Below are 27,029 nucleotides of genomic sequence, written 5' to 3' on the forward strand. Positions count from 1 at the left end.
CTCTTCTGCTCTTGTCTGACCACTTTGCCCCCCCCTCTTCTGCTCTTGTCTGACCACTTTGCCCCCCCCCCCTCTTCTGCTCTTATCTGACCACTTTCCCCCCCCCTCTTCTGCTCTTGTCTGACCACTTTGCCCCCCCTCTTCTGCTCTTGTCTGACCACTTTGCCCCCCCTCTTCTGCTTCTTTTATCTGCCTCCATTGCCCATTTCTTCTGCTTCTCTTATCTGCCTTCCCCCCCCCCCCTCCTTCTGCTTCTCTTATCTATTGCTCCCCCTCCCCTCTTCTGCCTTCAATGCCACCCTCCTTCTGCTCCTCTTATCTGCCTTTATTGCCCCCTCTTCTCCTCTTATCTGCCCACTTTGCCCCCCTCTTCTGCTTCTTTTATCTGCCTCCAGTGTCCCCCCCCCTTTTTCTGCTCTTATCTGCCTCTATTAGCCCCCATCTTTTGCTCTAATCTGCCTTCATTGCCCCTCTCTTCTGGTCTCCATCGCCTCCCCTCCCCCTCTTCTGCTTCTCTTATCTATTGCCACCTCCCTCCCCTCTTCTGTTCTTTTCTGCCTCCATTGCCCCCCCCCCCTCCATTTTCTGCTCATCTTATCTGCCTCTATTGTCTCCCCTCCCCCCCCCCTTTTGCTCCTCTTGCAACCTCTAGCTCCTTACTCTTTTGCTCAGTGCCCCCTTATGCTCTCCTGCACCCCATCTTTCTGCTTGTTTTATCAACTTCCAGCGCCCCCCCCCCCTTTTTTTTTTATTCTCTAGGCACCACCACTGCCATCCCACATCTACCTCAAATGCCCCCCTTCTACTCCTTTCTACACTTGTCTTCCTTCTGCTTCTCCTATCCACCTACATCACCCTCCTTCTGCTCTTCTTGGCACCCCCAATGCCCCCCTCTTCTGCCCCCCATCTTCTGTTCCCTTTATTGGCCTCCAATGCCTCTTCCTTTCATGTGCCTCCAGTCAGTGCCGGCCCAAGAATAAAATGCTGCCCCCCCCCCCCCCAGAAAAAAAATCATGCCAACCAAAAGGCCCCCACATTCATTATTTTATATCATGATAACTAAAGGGGACCCGTCATGGCTCTATACATGTATAAAGGAGTATAAAGAGAACCTGTCATTGCTCTATACATGTATAGGAGTATAAAGAGGACCTGTCATTGCTCTATACATGTATAGGAGTATAAAGAGGACCTGTCATTGCTCTATACATGTATAAAGGAGTATAAAGAGGACCTGTCATGGCTCTATACATGTATATAGGAGTGTAAAGAGGACCTGTCATGGCTCTATACATGTATAGGAGTATAAAGAGGACCTGTCATGGCTCTATACATGTATATAGGAGTATAAAGAGGACCTGCCATGGCTCTATACATGTATATAGGAGTATAAAGAGGACCTGTCGTGGCTCTATACATGTATATAGGAGTATAAAGAGGACCTGTCATTGCTCTATAGATGTATATAGAGGGCCTGTCATGGCTCTATACATGTATAAAAGCGTATAAAAGGACCTGCCATGGGCTCTATACATGTATCTAGGAGTATAAAGGGACCTGTGAATTGCCGGCGGCCACAATGTCTTTTGCGCAAACTAATCAATGTACGCTAATTGTGTTTTTTTTTTTGTACCAAAAATATGTAGAAGAATACATATTGGCTCAAACTGAAAAAAATAGTTTATTTTTCTACATTTTGGGGATATTTATTATAGCAAAAAGTTAAAAAATTAATATATTTATAGCACAAAAAATAAAAACCGCAGAGGTGATCAAATATCACCAAAAGAAAGCTCTATTTGTGGGGAAAAAAGGACATCAATTTTATTTGGGTAGCGGAACGGGCTGTTGGGCATCAGTATGCTGCCCCCCTAAAAGTGCTGCCTGGTACCCATGGTACCACCCGGTCCCATCATAGGGCCGGCCCTGCCTCCAGTGCCCTCTGTAAAGCTTATTTTGCCATAAAGCACCCCCTCTCTTCTCGTTTGTCTCCAGTGTCCCCCATAATGCGTCTCCTGCCCTCTCTATTTTGCACTTCTCCTCTTCATCCAAGTATCTCCTTCCACCCCGAAATATCTCCTTCCACCCCGTACTGATCCCTCTCATCCCTCTCATCAGTCATCCCCACCGTACTGCACCCTCTTCATCCAAATATCTCCTTCCACCCCGTACTGATCCCTCTCATCCTTCTCATCAGTCATCCCCACCGTACTGCACCCTCTTCATCCAAATATCTCCTTCCACCCCGTACTGATCCCTCTCATCAGTCATCCCCACCGTACTGCACCCTCTTCATCCAAGTATCTCCTTCCACCCCGTACTGATCCCTCTCATCCTTCTCATCAGTCATCCCCACCGTACTGCACCCTCTTCATCCAAAGATCTCCTTCCACCCCGTACTGATCCCTCTCATCAGTCATCCCCACCGTACTGCACCCTCTTCATCCAAATATCTCCTTCCACCCCGTACTGATCCCTCTCATCCTTCTCATCAGTCATCCCCACCGTACTGCACCCTCTTCATCCAAATATCTCCTTCCACCCCGTACTGATCCCTCTCATCAGTCATCCCCACCGTACTGCACCCTCTTCATCCAAGTATCTCCTTCCACCCCGTACTGATCCCTCTCATCCTTCTCATCAGTCATCCCCACCGTACTGCACCCTCTTCATCCAAAGATCTCCTTCCACCCCGTACTGATCCCTCTCATCAGTCATCCCCACCGTACTGCACCCTCTTCATTCAAGTATCTCCTTCCACTCCGTACTGATCCCTCTCATCCTTCTCATCAGTCATCCCCACTGTACTGCACCCTCTTCATCCAAGTATCTCCTTCCACCCCGTACTGATCCCTCTCATCCTTCTCATCAGTCATCCCCACCGTACTGCACCCTCCTCATCCAAATATCTCCTTCCACCCCGTACTGATCCCTCTCATCAGTCATCCCCACCGTACTGCACCCTCTTCATCCAAATATCTCCTTCCACCCCGTACTGATCCCTCTCATCAGTCATCCCCACCGTACTGCACCCTCTTCATCCAAATATCTCCTTCCACCCCGTACTGATCCCTCTCATCAGTCATCCCCACCGTACTGCACCCTCTTCATCCAAGTATCTCCTTCCACCCCGTACTGATCCCTCTCATCAGTCATCCCCACTGTACTGCACCCTCTTCATCCAAATATCTCCTTCCACCCCGTACTGATCCCTCTCATCAGTCATCCCCACCGTACTGCACCCTCTTCATCCAAGTATCTCCTTCCACCCCGTACTGATCCCTCTCATCCTTCTCATCAGTCATCCCCACCGTACTGCACCCATCTTTCACCTCCAGAAAACCCCCACCCCAAAGCTACTCTTCTCCCCCTCCGTCAACATTTCCCTGAATTTTGTTCCTCCTTCCCCCATCTGTCCCTACGTGTTTGCCCCCCCCCCCCCCCGTGTCTTGCCAGGGAGTAAACAACATGCCAACCCTAAGCCGCAGAGTCTGAGAATCATTTGGCAGCCTGAAAGGAAAGTGCCATCACCTTCAACTATATTAGGAGACACCTGGGGACACATTGGGGGCATCGGGTCAGACTGTGCCACGTGGTATACCAAGTAGATTAAATATTATATATATATACAGAATATGATACATTATTACATTTTCCTTTTTTACTCATCCGGGAAGCACACTGCCATACCGCCGCTTTATACATGGAGTTCAATTATGGCAGAAGATGCCAGCTTTGTTCTCCTTTAAATTTGTGGGTTATACATGGTACAGTAAACATGGTGGCGTGGCCACATTTCCAAACTACCATTCAGGGACACCCTCCCTTCCCAAAAATCAGCTTGTGCTGTAACGAATCACAGCACAGCGATTGGACACATGAGGCGGGATTTATGATTTCTCCAATCACAAGCAGGGGGCGGGATTGTGCTCCTCCAGGCATTCCCGGCCAGGACAAGTACCGTCAGTGAGTGAAGCGATGATGTGGCGGCCTTTTTTGGGGGCATCAGATTGGCTCGGAGGGTGGCTGTGTCAGTTTCATTCTGGGACACTGTATTGTCCTGGAATGAAGGTGCCCGGGACAGACCTGCAAAATGCGGGACTGTCCCGGGCAATCCGGAACACGTGGTCACCCAAGTTGCCCATAAACTGCCATGCTTAAAAATTGCATTGCCCTACATTTGTCACTCACGTATTATCAAGACTGCCATGCAATGTCATGATTGCCAGGATATTGCCCAAATGGTGTCGCAGCTGCCAGAGCGTTGACCGTGAATTGCTAAATATGCCCATGTATTACCGCAATATCATCACTATGGTGTGAGATCAAGTCGGTGCTTTTTTGATTCGGGAACCCCATCAGCACAAAGCCTCCATTTTCAAACCATGCCATAAAAAAAAACATTGACTTTCTGGTCCCGTAATTCAGATCTTTTCCTCCATGACACAAGGCTTAAAGGATTGCTAAAAGCACCAATTTTTGGTCCTGCAATTCAGTTGCCTTCATGACCCAAGGTGGCTGCCTAGTTTGCCTAGTGGTAGCACCGGCCCTGCCACCAGTGCACGGGTAGGCTTCTGTCCACCAATGTAAGGGAGGGCCCTTCTCACCATTCACCACTAACCATCAAATGAAAGGGGTCCTCCACTTTACTGACTACCTGTGTAAGGTGGGCCCTTCCCTCCACTGATCACCAAGGGAAGGGATTAATCTCCATTGACCAGCAGTGGAAAGGGACGTCAGTCCACTGACTGACAATTATAGGGGGACCCTTTTCTCCACCAACTGCCAATTGAAGAGAGGCCCTCCTCTTTATGGACTACCAAAAGGAAGAGGATCGTTAGTACAGCGGCTCTGAATGAAGTGGAAAGCTTTTTTTGGTTGAACGGAAAACAACTCATAGTGTTTACCAGGCTTCAGGGGCCTTTCTCTCCAGTGACAACCAATGTTAGGGGTCCGTCTCTCCAGTGAGCACCAAGTAAGGGTCTGGTTCCTCTACTGACCAACAATGTAGGCTGAAAGGGTTTCCTTTGCAATCACCATCAAAACCACAACATTTTCCATCCTGCTCCTTTGAATTTTCTCATCACTGCAGGTCGAAAACAAAGGTTGGTTTGAGCTTGCTAATGATTCAAAAATCAAAATGAATGTTTCTGAAACTAAAGTATTGCCAGGGGGTGGCTTTTGGTTACGGACCACCGGAGTAAGGAGGGGGTTCTCTAATTGCTACCAATGTAAGAGAAGACCCATTCCACTACTCTCCACTAACCATTAGTGTAAGGTGGGCCCTTTTCTCCACTCACCACCAGTGTATGGAATGGTCTTATTTCTACTGACCACCAGTGGACCAGTCAAAGGCGGGAGCTTCTCTCTACTGACCACCAGTCAAAGGCAGCAGCTTCTCTCTACTGACCACCAGTCAAAGGCGGGAGCTTCTCTCTACTGACCACCAGTCAAAAGGCGGGAGCTTCTCTCTACTGACCACCAGTCAAAGGCGGCAGCTTCTCTCTACTGACCACCTGTCGAAGGCGGCAGCTTCTCTCTACTGACCACCTGTCGAAGGCGGCAGCTTCTCTCTACTGACCACCTGTCGAAGGCGGCAGCTTCTCTCTACTGACCACCAGTCAAAGGCGGCAGCTTCTCTCTACTGACCACCAGTCAAAGGCGGGAGCTTCTCTCTACTGACCACCAGTCAAAGGCGGGAGCTTCTCTCTACTGACCACCAGTCAAAGGCGGGAGCTTCTCTCTACTGACCACCTGTCAAAGGCGGCAGCTTCTCTCTACTGACCACCTGTCAAAGGCGGCAGCTTCTCTCTACTGACCACCTGTCAAAGGCGGCAGCTTCTCTCTACTGACCACCAGTCAAAGGCGGCAGCTTCTCTCTACTGACCACCAGTCAAAGGCGGCAGCTTCTCTCTACTGACCACCAGTCAAAGGCGGCAGCTTCTCTCTACTGACCACCAGTCGAAGGCGGGAGCTTCTCTCTACTGACCACCAGTCGAAGGCGGGAGCTTCTCTCTACTGACCACCAGTCGAAGGCGGGAGCTTCTCTCTACTGACCACCAGTCGAAGGCGGGAGCTTCTCTCTACTGACCACCAGTCGAAGGCGGGAGCTTCTCTCTACTAACCACCAGTCGAAGGCGGGAGCTTCTCTCTACTGACCACCAGTCAAAGGCGGGAGCTTCTCTCTACTTACCACCTGTCGAAGGCGGCATCTTCTCTCTACTGACCACCAGTCGAAGGCGGGAGCTTCTCTCTACTGACCACCAGTCGAAGGCGGGAGCTTCTCTCTACTGACCACCAGTCGAAGGCGGGAGCTTCTCTCTACTGACCACCAGTCGAAGGCGGGAGCTTCTCTCTACTGACCACCAGTCGAAGGCGGGAGCTTCTCTCTACTGACCACCAGTCGAAGGCGGGAGCTTCTCTCTACTGACCACCAGTCGAAGGCGGGAGCTTCTCTCTACTGACCATCAGTCGAAGGCTGGAGCTTCTCTCTACTGACCACCAGTCGAAGGCGGGAGCTTCTCTCTACTGACCACCAGTCGAAGGCGGGAGCTTCTCTCTACTGACCACCAGTCGAAGGCGGGAGCTTCTCTCTACTGACCACCAGTCGAAGGCTGGAGCTTCTCTCTACTGACCATCAGTCGAAGGCGGGAGCTTCTCTCTACTGACCACCAGTCGAAGGCTGGAGCTTCTCTCTACTGACCATCAGTCGAAGGCGGGACCTTCTCTATTTACCACCAGTGGAAGCTTCTCTCTACCGACCACCAGTGGAGGGGGGGTACTCTTCTGGGAAGGCTTTTCACAAGATTTTGTAGTGTATCTATGGGAATTGGTATCCATTCTGCCAAAAAAGCATTTGTGAGATCTGGTACTGATATTGTATGAGAAGACCTGACTCGTAATCAGTGTTCCAGTTCATCCCAAAGGTGTTCAGTAGGGTTCAGTAGGGCTGAGATTGGGGCTCTGTGAAGGTCATTCAAATTTCTCAAATTTCTCCACACCAAACTGTTAAAAACAGGGCTTGGGAGAAGGGTGGGTTTTCACATAATTTTAGCCATATAATGTAACAAGATTTCATGAAATATCTTCTAACTTCTTCCAAATGAAAAACCAAACCAACGGAGGATGTCAAATACAAAGCTGGTGCCTTCAGACTCTATTTTATTGCCTATCTGTTCTTAAAATTCACCACCATAGACAACACAATGAAGGTTTGTTGGGTGTGCAGACAATGTCAGCATTTGTATTACATGCATGCAGCAAATATTTGCATTTGAAAGGACACCACCTGGTTTTTCGAAAAAGGGAAACACTCCAGTGCTCCCCATGAGGTCCGGGACATCCGAGACCACACATTCATATAGCAACCAGGTCTCGAGAGCAGAGTGTAGAGCTGCCCATCCACCAGTAGAATTTTAGTATGGAAAACTTTCATTTTCGGAATGGAGCAAATCAGAATTTTTTCGTTTAGGGGAATTGGTACTCATCTCAATGAAACTTGCTTAATTCATTCGGGATTCATTTTAAGACCGGATCAAATTTTGTAAGGGCTTACGAACGAAATTAGTTGACCCAACGACGGCAAGAAAGATTGCTCTTAGAATGTTCTGACGAGAATTTTTGTACGAAATTCTACTGATGTCTAAAGCTGGCCACAGACCAGTAAAATTTTGGTAAATTATTTTTTTTCAAAATGCTCTTTTGATTGTTTAATAGTCAAATGGGGTGAAATTGACGACAGTGATAAAGAGAAGGACGCGATTGTGTTCTATGTTCAAGAAAAATATAAAATTATTGTAATGCGCATCCTGAAATGAAACATAGAATTCAAAACCTTGAGAAGGCAATCCAACAAAAATTTTAAAGGCTTTTTTGCAAAATTTGCAAGCCCCCAATGTTACTATGAAATGCTCTGACAAATGATTTTCCTGAATTTACCTTCAAAAATTGTACTGCTCTATGGTCATCTTCAGCTAGACCTTCCCCCATCCAGGTGTTTACTTACCTCTCTAGTACAATGTCAACCTCCTCCTTGAACGATACCTCCTCTAAGATTTGAATGGGGTCGTACTCCAACAGTAGAGTTCCAACAGGTTCAAGTCTTTGGATAGTTGCTTTGTAGGCGTGGCCAACTCTGCAGAAGGTTTTGGATCCCATGATGTTCTTATCTTTACAGCATGGGGGGGGGGGGGTTTGTTGTTCAAGATGAGGAGGGAGCAGGAACGGCCGACCTATTAGGGGCGCAGGGGCACCGCCCCCCTAGTTTGCATGCATGCAGGGAGCCGGACTCATAGGTTTCTATGAGTTTTTTTCAAGCCACATGATTAGAGCCTGAGGCTCTAATTGGCTTGAAAAAGGTTGGGCGAACCCACCCACTTGTGACACTAGTGAATCAATATTCGCTATGGTCTTCCAGGTTCTCCTCCCATGGATCAGGTTGGCCGGGAGGAAAAGCGGAGGAAGCCAAGGAGGGCTGAGGGTGGGGGGGGGGGCTTCGGAGGGCTGAGTGTGGGGGGACGGACGGTGGAGGATTCAGTGTGGGGGGGGGGACCATGGAGGGTTCAGTGCGGGGGGGGGCCCATAGAGGGTTCAGTGAGGGGGGACGACCATAGAGGACTGAGTGCGGGGGGGGAACCATAGAGGGCTGAGTGCGGGGGGAACCATAGAGGGCTGAGTGCGGGGGGAACCATAGAGGGCTGAGTGTGGGGGGGAACCATAGAGGGCTGAGTGCGGGGGGGGGGACCATAGAGGGCTGAGTGCGGGGGGGGGACCATAGAGGGCTGAGTGCGGGGGGGGGGGCGACAATAGAGGGCTGAGTGCGGGGGGACCGCGGAGGGTCGAGTGCAGGAGGGGGGGACTGTGGAGGGCTCAGTGCGGAGGGGGGGACTGTGGAGGGCTCAGTGCGGAGGGGGGGACTGTGGAGGGCTCAGTGCGGGGGGGTTCAATGCGGGGGGACCGCGGAGGGGGTTCAGTGCAGGGGGAGGGGGACCGTGGAGGGTTCAGTGCGGGGAGGGGGACCGTGGAGGGTTCAGTGCTGGGGGGGGAGGGGGACCGTGGAGGGTTCAGTGTGCGCGGGGGGGCCGTGGAGGGTTTAGTGCGCGGGGGGGACCGTGGAGGGTTTAGTGCGCGGGGGGGGACCGTAGAGGGGGGGGGGTTTGTTTGCTCCCCCCAAAAAAAGTTTAGCACCAGCCGTCACTGGGAGGGAGGGGGAGTGGGACGGCTCCTGCGCCCCCCCCCCCCCCACATCTCAGCACACAACCTTCTGGGGGAGAGATTCCCCATCAACACTGATTGTTGCAGGGAAAAAAAATTGTATCATCTATGGTCTGCCCAAGGCAGGCAAGACATTTGCACGATTCCCCCATCAACACAGTCAGTGCTAACAGAGGAATCCCTCCTGCCGAGCCATTGTCTGCTCCCAGCGGGGCGGCTTCCCCGCCTCTCCCCTTCCCCCCCCAGCCGGGAGAAGACAGTGATCATCGCAAGCAAATCCGGCAGGCCAGTTGTACCACACATATCAGTCTGCCCACAGAGGGTTTGAATCAGGGGTGGACTGACCATTGAGGCACCCGGGCATAGCCCAAGGGCCCCATGCCACTAGGGGGCCCCATCAGGGTTGCCAGGCTCAATAAAACCAGGGACAGTATGTAAAGATATGTGTTTTTTTTACATCTGTCCCTGATATGTCCAAAACCGACATGCTTTTGATGTGAAAATCCCGAGATTTTAGCTGCCCCGCCTCTGCACTGCCTCCTGGCGTGGTGGCCATCTGTAAGCCCCGGGGGCCCCATATTCTTCTATTGCCCGGGGGCTCCATGAGTTGTCAGTCTGCCCCTGGTTGGAATCTCGGTTCGAACCATCTATGGCCGGTCTGATAAAAAGGGGTGGGCAGCTTGCAGCATCCTCAAGGCTTTAACCTTTTTCTTTGGTTATTTCTCCTTTAAGGGGGTGTGGCAGGGGGCGTGTCCTATGCCTACTTACGTTTGCTAGTAGGTGTCCCTCATTCCCATCTAAAAATGTTGGATACCTCCCAACATTTTTAGATGGGAATGAGGGACACCTACTAGCAAAAAACGTAAGTAGGCATAGGACACGCCCCCCTGCCACACCCTCTTAAAGGAGAATTAACCAAAGAAAAAGGTTAATTAAATCCACAAGCGCTTTTTATTTACCACTACTTTTCCTTTATATTGGCAGAAATTTATAAATTTGATGAAAGGTTTAGCGCTGGAAAACACTTTTTGAAAGATAAAAAGTGCAAAAATCAAGGCAAAATCGTGGGTACGCAGTATACGCCGATACCCGCTTTCCCGCGCCGAGTTTGAATACTGCGCCGACATATACCGAGCGCAGTACACTCGTGTATAGTCGGGCAGTCTCGGCTCCTTCCGCGCTCACGTCCTGGATGTACAGGACGTCAGCGCGAGAGTTGCCGAGCCTGCCCGACTATACACGAGTGTACTGCGCTCTGTATATGTCGGCGCAGTGGGGAGGACACGAGGACGCCGCAGAAGGACACACGACCCGACGAAGAGGACACCCTAAGCCGCAGACGGACGCCGGAACCGACGGGGCCGCCGATGGACGCCGCACAAGACACCAAAACTGTAAGTACAAAAAAAACTTTTTTCCACAGGAATCCGCTGCAACTTTAGGGGTGCGCGCTATACACGGGAGCGCGCTATACCCCAATAAATACGGTATATAGACGAGACCAAAACGAGGGACACATGAGGAGGAAAGAGGGACAGAGGGGCATTGCTCCGAATCTGGGACAGTTGGGAGCTATGGTGTCGCTATGGGGGGGTGCATGGGGTGCACCCAATTGACACCTGCCAGAGGGGTGACACCCACCCCGCCATTTACAAGCCGGGGCACCGCCGCCGCCGTCATTCTCTCAGGCAGGAGCCATCTGCGGGAGGCAGGACAGCTCAGGATAGAGGACGGGGTTGCCCGTGTTAACAGCTGGTGATTGGCTGTTGGATGCAACCAATCACCAGCTTGCGGCTCCCAACCTCTCTCCAGACCCACGGTGTCTCCAGCCCTCTGGAGTGTCTATGTAAATTAAGACAGGAGGAGGAGGATCGATGAGGGGGCGATGTGTGGGGGGAGCTGAGGACAGCGATAGGGGAAGAGGGGGGAGCTTAGGACAGTAATGGGGCACTGTGAGGGGGGGAGCTGAGGACAGTAATGAGGCACTGTGAGGGGGGGAGCTGAGGACAGTAATGGGGCACTGTGAGGGGGGAGCTGTGGACAGCAGTGGGACGCTGGGGGGGGGGGGGCCTGATGCCAGTAATGGGGTGCTTGGATGGGCTAAAGACAGTAATGGGGTGTGCTGGGGAGGGGCAGGGGGAGCTGAGGACAGTAATGGGGTGCTGTGAGGGGTAGGGTAACCACATTTCCAAACTACCATTCAGGGACACCCCCCTTCCCAAAAATCAGCTTGTGCTGTAACCAATCACAGCACAGTGATAGAACACAAGAGGCGGGATTTATGATTTCTCCAATCACAAGCAGGGGGCGGGGATTGTGCGCCTCCAGGCATTCCCGGCCAGGACAAGTACTGTCAGTGAGTAAAGCAGCGGCCTTTTTTGGGGGCATAAGATTGGCCCGGGGGGGGGTGTCTGTGTCAGTTTCATTCCGGGACACTGTACTGTCCTGGAATGAAGGTGCCGGGACAGACCTGCAAAATGCGGTACTGTCCCAGGCAATCCGGGACATGTGGTCACCCTAGTGAGGGGGGAGCTGAGGAAAGTAATGGGGTGCTGTGGTGGGGAAACCTAAGGACAGTAATGGGGCACTGGGGGGGAGCTGAGGACAGCAATGGGGCGAGCTGAGGACAGTAATGGAGTGCTGGGGAAGGGGAACCTGAGGACAGTAATGAGGGGGACAATCCGGGACACCCTAGTAAGGGGGGAGCTGAGGAAAGTAATGGGGTGCTGTGGTGGGGAAACCTAAGGACAGTAATGGGGCGCTGTAATGGGGGGAGCTGAGGACAGAAATGGGGTGCTGGGGAAGGGGAACCTGAGGACAGTAATGAGGGGGTGAGGGGAGCTGAGGACAAATAATAGGGTTCTGTGGGGGAAATGAGGACAGTAATAAGGTGCTGGGGTGGGGTAACCCAAGGGCCGTAATGGGGCACTGAAGGGGTGGGGACAGTAATGGAGCTCTGTGATGGGGGAGCCGAGGACAGTAATGAGGCACTGGGAGGGTGGGGACAGTAATGGGGTGCTGTGGGGGAAGCCCAGGACAATAAGGGTGTGCTGGGGGGAACCTAAGGACAGTAATGGGACACTGGGGGTGTGGTGACAGTAATGGGGTGCTGTGAGGCGGGGCACGGAAGACAGCAATGGGGTGCTGGGGGGGGAAACGTAAGGGGGGGCTGAGGACAGTAATGGGGGGTGAGCCTCAGCCAACTCAACCTTTTGGCCGGTAAACAACCGCCATCGGCAAGGTGGGAAACCACAACCACCTGGGCAAGAAGTCTCAAGAAAGCACACATGGCCAGGATAGACAGATTACTGCCTACAACTTACCCCAACAGGGGGGCTACAATCTGGTGGGGGGGGGGGGTCACCTTTCAGGAGAGGAGTGTCGTCATGGAAGATAAACAGGAAAGGAGGGTCTAAAAGGGTTGTAAATGTAAATGTTTTTTCACCTTAATGCATCCTATGCATTAAGGTGAAAAAACATCCGACGGTACCACACCCCCCCCCCCCGAACCCCCGTTTTACTTACCTCCCCCCTTGAAAGTCCCGGGTGCATCCCCGTGATCCTCTTCGCTTCCCAGCCTGGCCGTTGATTGGCTAGACTGGACGGATTGATTGGCTGGCGCTGCTGTCAATCACATCCGATGACGCAACACGCTGGGGGGCGGGGCCGATACAGTCCACAGCTATGCCGGCCGCTGTATCACAGGAGCGCGCCCGCAAAAGCTTTCCACCATGCGAGCTCGCTCGAAGGTGGAAAGCTCTTGCGAGGAGGAGCCGAGACCGCCGCCGAGGGACCCCAGAAGACCGGATTCGGGGACACTCTGTGCAAAACGAGGTAAGTATCACATGTTTGTTATTTTACCAAAAATAATTGTTTTACTTTAGTGTTCCTCTAAAACGGGAAGGAGGAGAAGACAAGACGAAGGAGAAAGCCTAGAAGTGTTGGGATGCGTCATGGGGGGGAGGGGCTGATGTAAATTGAAAGGAAATTCCTAAGTGCCGGTTCACACAAGGGCAACACGACTTCCAGTGCGTGACGAATTCGGTGCGACTTCCAACGCGACTTCAAGTTGCCTCCAGGACAGGCGACTTTGCCAGCGGCCAATCAAACAATAATAAGCTCTGTGGGAGGGGTTTGCTTGAGAAAACCATTTTCTCTTCCTGTAAAGTTGCTTCAGTTAAGACAGGGGATCCGACTTTGGAGGCGACTTCCATTGAAATCAATGGGTACAAGTCGCCTAGAAGTAGTACAGGAACCTTTTCTGAAGTCGGAGCGACTCCAGTAGTGTACATTAACTACTTGCCGACCAGCCGCCGCAGTTCGGCTCCCCTGCGCGAGGTCACGTAGATCTACGTCACCTCGCGAATCAGCCACTAGGGGCGTGTGCGCGCCGCCAGAGGCGTGTGCGTGCCCCGCCACTCGCCCCTGATCCCGACGCGCGTCCCCGGCGGGTGCGATCACCGCCGGGCACCCGCGATCGCTGGTTACAGAGCGAGAACCGGGAGCTGTGTGTGTAAACACACAGCTCCCAGTCCTGTCAGGGGGGGAAATGACCGATCGTATGTTCATACAATGTATGACCAGCGATTTGTCATTTCCCCAAGTCAGTCCACCCCCCCCCTTCAGTTAGAACACACCCAGGGAACATGATTACCCCCTTCCTCGCCCCCTAGTGTTAACCCCTTCACTGCCAGTGGCATTTTTATAGTAATCCAATGCATTTTTATAGCACTGATCGCTATAAAAATGCCAATGGTTCCAAAAATGTGTCAAAAGTATCCGCCATAATGTCGCAGTACCGATAAAAATCGCCGATCGCCGCCATTACTAGTAAAAAAAATAAACATTAATAAAAATGCCATAAAATCAGTGACACCAGTGCCCATCAGTGACACCAGTGCCCATTAGTGACACCAATCAGTGCCCAACAGTGAAACCAATCAGTGCTGCCCATCAGTGACACCAATCAGTGCCCATCAGTGACACCAATCAGTGCCCATCAGCGACACCAATCAGTGCCCATCAGCGACACCAATCAGTGCCCATCAGCGACACCAATCAGTGCCCATCAGCGACACCAATCAGTGCCCATCAGTGACGCCAATCAGTACCCATCAGTTCTCATCAGTGTCGCCCATTAGTGCCACCCAGTGCTGCCCATTACTGCTGCCCATGAGTGCCCAGCAGTGCTGCTCATTAGTGTCGCCTATCATTGCTCATCAGTGCGGCAAATTTGTTAGACATGTGCACTGCCAAAAAAAAATTGTTTGTTTTAATTTAATTCATTTTTTGGGTTATTTTTAGTTTTTATTCATTTTTTCGGGGTCATTCGTTATGATCGATATTCGTCATTTCAAATAAATTTGTAACTTAGGAAAAATTTGAATTCGTTATGTTCCATTTGGTTAGATGCAGTATTCGTAAATTAGTGACTTTGAAAATTCGGAAATCCAAAAATTAGAAATTCCGAAATAAATAATAATAATAATAATAATAATAATAATAATAATAATAATAATAATAATAATTATTATTATTAATTTATAGGTATTGGAATTTCTTTACAAAATTGGCTGTTTATCAATGTAATGAATACGAATTTATCCAAAATAACAAATGCCGCATCTAAATGAATGGAACGTAACAAATTAATAATAACAAAAAATAATGTTTTTATTAAATTAAATTAATAATATGAATTTGTTACCTTCCATTCATTTTCCATTCATTTTGATTCGGCATTTGTTATTTCGAACGTATCAAATTCATAATAATAATAATAATAATAATAATAAAATAATAATAATAATAAAATAATAATAACAACATTATTATTATTATTATTATTATTATTATTATTAATTTGTTACATTAGAAATAACGAATGCCGAATCAAAATGAATGGAAGGTAACAAATTCATATTAATAAATAAACACATAGTAAAAGTGCCCAGTGGGTAGGGGACACCCATATAATAGTAAAAACATGGCAGGCCATCTAACATTTGATTTTGGAAATTCATTCGCAAATTTTTTCTCCATCATCCTGCTCCTTCGAATTTTACCGCCACCACGGTCAAAAACGAACGTCGACTTGACGCCACTAACGAACGGAAAATCCACTGAAAGTTTGTGAATTGAACATTTTTGAACAACAATTCTAATAAGTTTGTGGTCAGCGTAACCACTTTTAGCCCAAAGACGTCATATGACCTCCTGGACTTTTAGTGATATCTGAATGATGGGTGCAGCTACAGGGATTATTCAGATATCAACCTTTTCTGACAGCGATTCTGAGGAAAGAGAGAAGGAGAGAGAAGGAAAGAAAGAGAGAAGGAAAGAAAGAAAGAGAGAAGGAAAGAAAGAAAGAAAGAAAGAAAGAAAGAAAGAGAGAAGGAAAGAAAGAAAGAAAGAGAGAAGGAAAGAAAGAAAGAAAGAAAGAAAGAGAGAAGGAAAGAAAGAAAGAAAGAGAGAAGGAAAGAAAGAAAGAAAGAAAGAAAGAGAGAAGGAAAGAAAGAGGGGGGAGAGGGGGAGAGGGGGGAGAGAGGGGGGAGAGGGGGGAGGAGAGGGGGGGAGAGAGAGAGGGGGGAGAGGGAGGGGGGAGAGGGAGGGGGGAGAGAGAGGGGGGGGGGAGAGAGAGAGGGGGGGAGGGGGGAGAGAGAGGGGGGGGAGGGGGGGAGAGAGAGGGGGGAGGGGGAGAGAGAGGGGGGAGGGGGGAGGGGGGAGAGAGAGGGGGGAGAGAGAGAGGGGGAGAGAGAAAGGGGGAGAGAGAAGAGAGGGACATGTGAAACTGAGGACTTAATCCTTTCACAGAAAAAAGAGAGCTGGTGTTAGTAAAAAAAAAAAAGAGGTGCGCATTTTTGCACAGTTAAAAATACGTGATACTCAAAAGAGATTAGGCTCACGAAAAAAATTGAGCCTGCGAAAAAAAAAACAGAGCAAGAGCAAATAAAGAAAGCTTGTGAAAAAAGAGAGTGGGCTCGCAAAAAATAAAAAGAGAGTGGGCTCGCGAAGAGAGAGAGAGAGAAGAAAGGAGAGGAGGAGAGAAAAAAAAAGACCCAATTTTTTTTAATATATAGATTCAGGCCCCATTCACATATTGTGTTGCAAGAACAAGCGTTCCCAGTTTTCAAAGAGCGACTCGCTCGCGATTTTGCAACTTGCATAGGTGGCCAGCCCATTCGCTTGAAAGCACCTGCTCCTTTTGTGGGCGACAAGCTTCTCGCCATAATAATTTTTTTTTTTAAAGTTGCATTTTGCTGCAATTTCCACGTGATCCTGACGCGCGGCAGAATTGCCTCACATTTGGGGTGCCGTTAAAAAGGATAACGGCACCCCAAACATACGTTGCCTATTCTGCAGCAGTTGCCATGCGATTTGGAATCGCAGGAGAAAAAAAAAAAAAAATCGCAGAAATTCTGTCTGCGTTTTTCTAATCACATAGCGCGATTGGCACCTCCCACACATACACATAAGCAGGGTGATACATGGCAACAATGTATTCTATTTAGTGAGCTATAAACCCAACCAGTCTATTCCTTTTAGTACATCAAATGAATGGGGCTTCCTATGCGTGTCGCGCAAGCGCTGGCGCGACATTTAGATGTGAACGCATCCTTAGATTGCGAGCTCCGTGAGCTCTATTCCTTCTGTATTGAATTGTATTGTATTGTATTTGTAGTGCCCCCCCACATTGTAATTTGCTGCCACTATATAAATCCTGTTTTATAATAATAATAATAGTAAAAATAATAATAATAATAATAATAAGTCTATACACACAGTACACAAACACTACTCAATGCACGCTGGTCGTTTCCTCTTAAAAACAAAAAATAATAATAAAAAAAAAAAAATTTGCAAAATAAAATAAATCGCAGCTCACGAATATTAAAAAATTTATAAAATTGAACCATTTTAAGGGTTTGCGTACAAGAAACGCACACACAACCGATGATATACGCGTTTTCTCTTTTGACGGATGAATAGCTGTGGGCAACTCAACCCCTCCTTTACACCCTCCATCCAACCAATGTACTTTGTTCCCTCATTTTTTTTTTTTTTTTTTAACGTGCACTGTCGCTTTAAGAGACAGCAAAGATGGAGGCCGGTGTCGGAAGAGGCAGCTGATGCTGCTCGGGGTTCTCCCCCCCCCCCTACACCCACCCCCAGGAACCCAGCGGGATGGTCAGCCGAGAGAGAGGGGCAAAACGCGGCGAGGTAACCGCATAGCGATAGATGGAAGAAGAGCAGGTTGAAGGATGACTTACCGCCTGGGTCTCCGAATGCATCGCCCGCCGCCGACTGGCGTTCCGTTGCCCGGCTGCGGCGCCCTCCCCGGGGTTAGCAGCTCCGCGCCGTAGGCATGCGAGGCTTCGGCCACCTTTGTACGGGCTTCACTAGCCAGGGCTGTCTGCTTTTTTTTTTTTGTCTGGTTCCCCTCCTCCTCCTCCTCTTCAGTACGTTCTGGGTGTGTTTACGGGGTGGGGCCCTGTAGGCATACAACGTATAGTATCTATACTGTCTGCTCACCACCAGCCCTTGCTGTGCATTAGGGGGGTTTCAAATGGTTTCTCTCCAGCAACGCTCATCCTCAGACCGGCGTCCTCCTGCACTCATTGGGGGAAAGGACCCTGGAGGAGACCACTGTGTCCCTCAACAGAGACCCTTCTCTTAAAGGATTTGGTCTTCAGCCTTAGTCCTTTAGTCCTTTTGCCAGTCCTTGGTTCAGTATGTGTGCTTTTTTTTTTTTTTTCTTCCTCTGTTTTCTCACACAGAGCTCTCCTTCCCTGTCCACACCCAACTACTCCACCCCGCACTAAGCTTGTCAGTCAGACCTGCACTGCACAACCACCCTGCTGAGGGATCCTCCTCTAAGGGCTACAGCTGCACTGGATTTCTTTTACGTATTACAGACTTCTCCTTGTCCTCAAGTGAGACGAAAAAAAAAAAAACACCATGGGCTCGGCGTTGGGTTTGCAAAAAAGGTTTGGTTGCAAGAACCAAACGTTATAGGCAGAGAGGGGGGGGGGGGGGGTTCTCTGGTAGAAAAGGCGAAGAGGTCAATGGTATGATAAAACAAAAAAAAATAAAAATAATACAAGGTCGAAAAATAAATAGAGGCATCATACACTAATTAAAATTTTAATATAAAAAAAAACTAAAATGAGATTTGATGCGATTTAGAAATATTGATAGCAGATGGTTCAGGTATCGGTTGCCATAGGCGTCTGGGGGGGCGTGCATCCAAGGGTGAGTGGCGCACAAGGACGAGGTCCCCTGGCACCCAAAGTGAAGATGATGCCAATGATACAATTAACAAATTCAAATTAGGGAAAAAAAATAATAATAAAAAATTACATTATTTGAAAATTGAATTGAAATTTTGGATAAGATTTGATTTTGAAATATCGATAAAGTGAAGATGATGCCAATGATACAATTAAAAAATTCAAATTATAATGTAATTTTTTTATTATTTTTTTTCCTAATTTGAATTTTTTAATTGTATCATTGGCATCATCTTCACTTTATTGATATTTCAAAATCAAATCTTATCCAAAATTTCAATTTAATTTTCAAATAATGTATAATGTAATTTTTTTATTATTTTTTTCCTACATTATTTGAAAATTAAATTGAAATTTTGGATAAGATTTGATTTCGAAATAACGATAAAGTGAAGATGATGCCAATGATACAATTAACAAATTCAAATTAGGAAAAAAAATAAAAATAATTACGTTATACATTATTTGAAAATTAAATTGAAATTTTGGATAAGATTTGATTTTGAAATATCGATAAAGTGAAGATGATGCCAATGATACAATTAAAAAATTCAAATTATAATGTAATTTTTATATTATTTTTTTCCCAATTTGAATTTTTTAATTGTATCATTGGCATCATCTTCACTTTATCGATATTTCAAAATCAAATCTTATCCAAAATTTCAATTTAATTTTCAAATAATGTATAATGTAATTTTTTTATTATTTTTTTCCTACATTATTTGAAAATTAAATTGAAATTTTGGATAAGATTTGATTTTGAAATATCGATAAAGTGAAGATGATGGCAATGATACAATTAACAAATTCAAATTATGAAAAAAAAAAAAAAAAAAAATTACATTATACACTATTTGAAAATTTAATTTTGGATAAGATTTGATTTTTAAATATCGACTAAGTGCAGATGATGCCAATGATACAATTAAAAAATTCAAATTAGGGGAAAAAAATAATAAAATTACATTATTTGAAAATAAAATTGAAATTTTGGATAAGATGCGATTTTGAAATATCGATACAGATGGTTTGGGTATTGGATGTACACCTCTGCCCCTAACGCCTTTGGCAGCCGAGAGCGAGTGCAGCACCAGGATGAGGTCCTCGGCCCCCAAAGTGAAGATGCCAATGATAGAATTAACAAATTCAAATTAGGAAAAATTTTATTTTTGCATTATACACTATTACGTTTAAATTTTGAATAAGATGTGATTTCAAAATATCAATACAGATGGTTTGGGTATTGGATGTGCACCTCTGCCCCTAATGCCTTTGTTAACCAAGAACGAGTGCAGCACCAGGATGAGGTCCCCTGGCACCCAAAGTGAAGATGATGCCAATGATACAATTAAAAAATTCAAATTAGGGAATTTTTTATTTTAAAAAATTACATTATTTGAAAATGAAATTGAATTTTTGGATAAGATGTGATTTTGAAATATCGATACAGATGGTTCGGGTATTGGATGGACACCTCTGCCCCCAACGCCTTTGGCAGCCAAGAGTGCGTGCAGCACCAGAATAAGGTCCTCTGGCGCCCAAAGTGAAGAAGATGCCAATGATAGAATTAAAAAAATTCTAATTAGAAAACAATATTTACATTTTACACTATTCTGAAATTAAATTTAAATTATTGATAAGATGTGATTTCGAAATATCGATACAGATGGTTTGGGTATCAGTAGCTGTAGGCATTAAAGGGTCACTAAAGTAATTTTTTTTTAGCTAAATAGCTTCCTTTACCTTACTGCAGTGCTGGTTTCATGTCCTCAATGTTCGTTTTTGCTCTAATCCTTCTCTGTTCTGAACACTTCCTGGTTGTCTGCTTCCTGATGAAAAAAGTCATGGGAGCTTTCTCTCTGTGGTCACTAATCAAGGAGGTGTGATTACTGTGTGTCTAAAACCCCTCAACACCAATCAGTTTCGTTTTACAAACCATCACTGCCCTGTATTGGCTCGAAGTCTCTGTACATCGCAAAACCAGGAAACAGCATGCAAAAACGAAACTGAAACTGTAGGCACATTATATGATTGATTTTTATCTATTTTTAATCATTTTTAAAAGGAATCAGTTAACTATTATGGCCCAGATTCACAGAGAGGTGGGCGCACATTACGCCGCCATAACGCAAACGCCGTACGCCACGCCGACGCAGCGCGGAGAGGCAAGCACTGCATTCAGCAAGCTATTGCTCCCAACGCTGCGCCAGCGTGGCGTGGGATTCGAAGGCGTAAGCCGGCGTAGGTGGAAGTGGGCGTGACCCAAGCAAATGAGGCGTGACCCCATGCAAATGATGGTCCGAGCGCCAGACAGATACGTATCACGAACTGCACATGCGCCGTGACGTGGACGCATTCCCCTGCGCATGCTCACAACCACGTCGGAACAACTGCCTAAACTACGCCGGATCACTGTGTACGGCGTGAACGTAACCTACGCCCAGCCAGACACACGTCCAACGTAAAATACGCTGACTTGTGTTCCCTGGTGCAGACCTTTGTATGTCTGCTGCTGGGTTGCACCTCCTTTATGGGGAATAACTTTACGCCAATGTACAACTTACGCACACCTCGCGTAGCCTGCGTCGGGCGCACGCAGGTTCGTGAATCGCCGTATTTCCCTCATTTGCATGTTTGAATGACTAATCAATGGGAGCGGCACCATGCACCCAGCCTAAATGTGCGCCCACCCTACGCCGGCGCGAGCAAGCTACGTCGGCGGGGTGTAGTCTGGTTTTAGGCGCATATCTGTTTGTGGGTCTGGCGCACAGATACGACAGCGCACATTTGCACTTACGTCTGCGTAACTTGTTATACGTCGGCATAAGTGCTTTGTGAATCCGGGCCTATGTCTCTATACCCTGTAAACAGTAATTTCAGCAACTCCTTTACAACTCCTTTAAGGGCAGAGGTCTACATCAAGAGGTGAGCGCACCAGGACGAGGTCCTCTGGCACCCAAAAGTGAAGATGCCAATAATACAATACAAAAATTCTAATTGGGAATAAAAATATTTACAATACACACTGGGCAAAATAAAATAGAAATTTTTGATAAGATGTGATTTTGAAATATCGATTCAAATGGTTTGGGTATTAGATGGACACCTCTGCCCCTAACACCTTTGGCAGCCAAGAGCGAGTGCAGCACCAGGATGAGGTCCTCTGGCGCCCAAAGTGAAGATGCCAATGATAGAATTAACAAATTTAAATTAGGATTTTTTTTTTTTTACATTATACACTATTCGAAAATGACGTTGAAATTTTGAACAAGATGTGATTTTGAAATATCGATACAGATGGTTTGGGTATCGGATGGACACCCAAACCATCGGTGGCCTTTGGCAACCAATACCCAAACCATCTGTATCAAAAAATTCAAATTAGGAAAAGAAATTGACATTATACACTATTTAGAAATCAAATACAATTTTTTGATAAGATGTGATTAAGAAATATTGATACAGATGGTTTGGATATGGGTTGCTGTAGGCGTTAAGGGCAGAGGTCTACATCAAAAGGTGAGCGTATCACCAGGACAAGGTCTTCTGGCACCCAAAGTGAAGATGATGCCAATGATAGACTTAAAACATTGTGGGCTAGATTCAGGTAGCCGGGCGCAATGTTACAGCGGCGTAGCGTAACGTATTTATGCTACGCCGCCGTAAATTAGAGGCAAGTGCTGTATTCACAAAGCACTTGCCTCCTAAGTTACGGCAGCGTAAATGGGGCCGGCGTAAGCGCGCCTAATTCAAATGAGTATGAGGGGGGCGTGTTTTATGTAAATGGGTGGTGACCCGACGTGATTGACGTTTTTTACGAACGGCGCATGTGCCGTCCGTGTACATATCCCAGTGTGCATTGCTCCAAAGTAGTAGTAAAAAATAAATGGGGGGGGGGGGGGTAGGGTGTCAGCATTTGTTTGTTTTTTGTTTAACCTTTAAATATTTATTACAATTCTTTTTTTTATCAGCCCTGTTGGGGGGCTTTGGTGAGATACCAGACCACTGACATCTAAACTTTGAGACAGGGACTGAGGACACAGATTCCCCAGTCCCTTTCTCAGCAGCCTCAGCTGCACTGAAGATGAATGAAGAGGAGACAGAGGCTCCTCTCCATTCATAAACTGAAGCACTGTAAACACAGTGTAAGATTCTCAGTTATGAATGGACAGTCAGTGATCACTGTGCATTCAGAAAAGGAAGGAGCCGGTAAATGACATATTTACCAGCTCCTTCCTCTGCTTTCCATCCTGACAGATCTGGGGCAGGGGGGGACCGAAGGAGGACCCGGAGAGAGTGAGGACCAAACGGGGGAGCCGGAGAGAGTGAGGACCAAACGGGGGACCTGGAGAGAGTGAGGACCATACGGGGAAGCCGAAGAGAGTGAGGACCATACGGGGGAGCCAGAGAGAGTGAGGACCAAACGGGGGAGCCGGAGAGAGTGAGGACCAAACGGGGGAGCCGGAGAGAGTGAGGACCAAACGGGGGAGCCGGAGAGAGTGAGGACCAAATGGGGGAGCCGGAGAGAGTGAGGACCATACGGGGAAGCCGGAGAGAGTGAGGACCATACGGGGAAGCCAAAGAGAGTGAGGACCATACGGGGGATCCGGAGAGAGTGAGGACCATACGGGGGATCCGGAGAGAGTGAGGACCATACGGGGGAGCCTGAGAGAGTGAGGACCATACGGGGGAGCCTGAGAGAGTGAGGACCAAATGGGGGAGCCGGAGAGAGTGAGGACCAAACGGGGGAGCCGGAGAGAGTGAGGACCATACGGGGGAGCCGGAGAGAGTGAGGACCATACGGGGGAGCCGGAGAGAGTGAGGACCATACGGGGGAGCCGGAGAGAGTGAGGACCATACGGGGGAGCCGGAGAGAGTGAGGACCATACGGGGGAGCCGGAGAGAGTGAGAACCATACAGGGGAGCTGAAGAGAGTGAGGACCAAATGGGGGAGCCGGAGAGAGTGAGGACCATACGGAGGAGTCGGAGAGAGTGAGGACCAAACAGGGGAGCCGAAGAGAGTGAGGACCAAACGGGGGAGCCGGAGAGAGTGAGGACCAAACGGGGGAGCCGGAGAGAGTGAGGACCAAACGGGGGAGCCGAAGAGAGTGAGGACCAAACGGGGGAGCCGGAGAGAGTGAGGACCAAACGGGGGAGCCGGAGAGAGTGAGGACCAAATGGGGGAGCCGGAGAGAGTGAGGACCATACGGGGGAGCCGGAGAGAGTGAGGACCATACGGGGGAGCCGGAGAGAATGAGGACCATACGGGGGAGCCGGAGAGAGTGAGGACCAAATGGGGGAGTCGGAGAGAGTGAGGACCATACGGGGGAGTCGGAGAGCGTGAGGACCATACGGGGGAGCCGGAGAGAGTGAGGACCAAATGGGGGAGTCGGAGAGAGTGAGGACCATACGGGGGAGCTGGGAGGGAGACCCGGAGAGCCAGGGGAGGAGAACAAAGGGGATGTTAGGTGCGTTGGTGGGGGGGAGATAACAAAAACCAATCTCCCTGTGTGGCTTTCAATAAAGCATATGACAGCCGCGGGAAGGAGAAGCGTCTGTCAGATGCTTTATTGAAAGCCACACAGGGAGATCAGTGCTTGTACCTCCCCCCACCACTGCACCAATCACCTATGAGGCTGCCCGCCCTGCCTGCTACGCTGTGGATGCCTGGCCCGATACAACAGGCATCGGATCAGGCATTGGAGCATTTGCATGAGTACCGATACTCGTGCAAATGCTTGCTATCGGCATCGATACCGATACTAGTATGGGTATTGGTGCAACCCTAAAAAAAATTAAAAAACTTTTGATAAGATATGATTTTAAAATATTGATACAGATGGTTTGGGTATCAGTTACCACAGGCTTTCGGGGCAGAGGCCTACATCCAAGAATGAGTGTAGCACCAGGAGGAGGCCCTCTGGCACCCAAGGTGAAGAAGCTAATGAAATTATAAAAAAGAACTTCAAGGTACCCAAAAAAAATGTAGACTGCGCTAGTCGAAATTTTTGATGAACATGTGATTTTTAAAATATTGATACCATTGATACAGATGGTTTGGGTATCAGTTGCTATAGGCGTTAGGGGCAAAGGTGTACATCTAGGGGTGGGCACAGTGCTGGGAGGAGGTCCTCTGGCACCTAAGACGAATATGCTAATGATGCAATAAAAAAAGTTAAAATTTTGGAAAAGATAATATAATAGAAAATTAAATTGACATTTTTCATATGATGCGATTTTGAAATGGCGATAGGGTTGCTTTAACCACTTAAGACCCGGACCAAAATGCTGCTAAAGGACCAGGCCCCTTTTTTGCGATTCGGCACTGCGTCGCTTTAACAGACAATTGCGCGGTGGTGCGACGTGGCTCCCAAACAAAATTGGCGTCCTTTTTTTCCCACAAATAGAGCTTTCTTTTGGTGGTATTTGATCACCTCTGCGGTTTTAATTTTTTGCGCTATAAACAAAAATAGCGACAATTTAAAAAAAAAAAAAAAAAAAAAAATATTTTTTACTTTTGCTATAATAAATATCCCCCAAAAATATATAAAAAAACGATTTTTTCCTCAGTTTAGGCCGATACGTATTCCTCTACCTATTTTTGGTAAAACAAAAAAAAGTAGAATATGCAAATGACCTAGATACGCCGATTCACAAACGTACGTGCGCCCGGGGGAATTTTTTTACGTTGTTTGCGTAAGGCTTTTTCCGGCGTAACGTTGCTCCTGCTTCTATGAGGCGTACGCAATGTTAAGTATGGACGTCGTTCCCACGTCGAATTTTTTATTTTTTACGTCGTTTGCGTAAGTCGTTCGCGAATAAGGCTGGACGTAATTTACGTTCACGTCGAAAAGCAATGACGATTTGCGGCGGAATTTTGAGCATGTGCACTGGGATTCTTTCACGAACGGCGCATGCGCCGTTCGTAAAAAATGTAAAATACGCGGGGTCAACAATAATTTCAATAAAACACGCCCACATCATCCCCATTTGATTTAGGCGGGCTTACGCCGGCCCACATACGTTACGCCGCCGTAACTTAGGGCGCAAGTTCTTTATGAATACGGAACTTGCGCCCTAATTTACGGCGGCGTAACGTATCGTATCGCCCGCACTTAATTACGCAGGGCTACCTGAATCTAGCCCACAGTATATAGGTATACAGGTATAGATATCAAAATATTGATCCTGCTGTTTTGAGTATCAGTTGCAATAGGCTTGGGGGTAGAGGTGTCCATCCAGGGGTGACTACAGTGCCAGGACAAGGTCCACTGGCACCCAAGGTGAAGATGTCAATGACATAACAACATTTTATATAGCGTTAAAAAAATATATATACATTATTCACTAATCAAAAATGAAATTCAAATCTTGAAATAATGATACAGCTGGTTTGAGTATCAGTTGCAGGGGGTGAGTGGGCACAGCACTTGGACAACGTTCTGATACCCAAGGTGAAAATGCCAATTATATGATAACAGCATTTCATGCAAGGTTAAAAAAATATATGCATCATATAATAATAATAATAATAATAATAATAAAAAAAAAATGTTTGATACATGAATTTGAAATAATGATACAATTAGTCTGAGTATCAGTCAGCAGTCATTTATTATGAGCAGAAGTGGGTGAGCACAGCTCCGGGGACAAGGTCTTCTGGAACCAAAGGCAAAGATACCAATGATGTGATAAAACATTTCAAATAAGGATTTAAAAACATCATACACAATAAAAAAAAAATCATATAAAGCTAAAAAAAAATAAAAATTACACACTCTAGTCAAAAATGCTTTCAGTATCAATGAGCTTAGGGGCAGAAATGTACAAGCAGGGGTGGGCATGGTGCCAGGACGCGTTCCTCCTGCACCCAAGGCAAAGATGTCCATGATAGGATAATAAGATTTCATATAAGGTTAAAAAGCACACATCATACACTAGATAAAAATGTAACTGACATTTTTGACATGTACTGTATATAAGTATTCATATAGCTGGTTTGAGTATCAGTTAGGGGGCAGAGGTTTCCACCCAAGGCTGGGTACAGTGCCGGGATGAGGGCTTCCGGCACTGAAGTCAAACATAGCCATGATACGATAAAAAATGTCATATGAAGTTAAAAAAAATCAGATTAGAGGAAATGTAATTTACATTTTTGATGATACAAATTTAAATACTGATACAGCTGACTTGGGTATCAGTTGCATACATGTCCATAGAGGGGTGTCCACTACGGGCAGAGGTGTTCATAGAGGTGTGGGTCCATTACAAGCAGAGGTGTCCATAGAGGGGTGTCAATTATGGGCAGAGATGTCCATAGAAGGTTATCCATTACGGGCAGAGATGCCCATAGAGGGGTGTCCATTATGGGCAGAGGTATCAATGGATGGGTTTCCATTACACGTCTATAGAGGATGTCCATAGAGGGGTGACCATTATGGGCAAAGGTGTCCATACAGTAGAGGGATGTCCATAGAGGAGTGTCCATAGGGTATGTGCATAGAGAGGTGTCCGTTATGGGCA

At 47.4% G+C, this 27,029-nt stretch overlaps 1 protein-coding gene across 1 annotated transcript in view; it reads right to left on the reverse strand.

Annotated features, from left to right (window-relative positions):
• LOC120913104 (Krueppel-like factor 8) overlaps positions 1 to 18,094 on the reverse strand; it is a 67,635-nt gene extending 49,541 nt beyond the window's left edge. Inside the window, exon 1 of the mRNA XM_040322811.1 lies at positions 17,484 to 18,094. Coding sequence (XP_040178745.1) covers positions 17,484 to 17,504 — 21 coding nt within the window. The 5' untranslated portion in view covers positions 17,505 to 18,094. The remainder of the gene's footprint in view (positions 1 to 17,483) is intronic.
• Between the last annotated feature and the right edge of the window lie 8,935 nt (positions 18,095 to 27,029).

This window comes from Rana temporaria, chromosome 9, assembly GCF_905171775.1.
Source record: "Rana temporaria chromosome 9, aRanTem1.1, whole genome shotgun sequence".
In the NCBI taxonomy this organism is placed as follows: domain Eukaryota; kingdom Metazoa; phylum Chordata; class Amphibia; order Anura; family Ranidae; genus Rana; species Rana temporaria.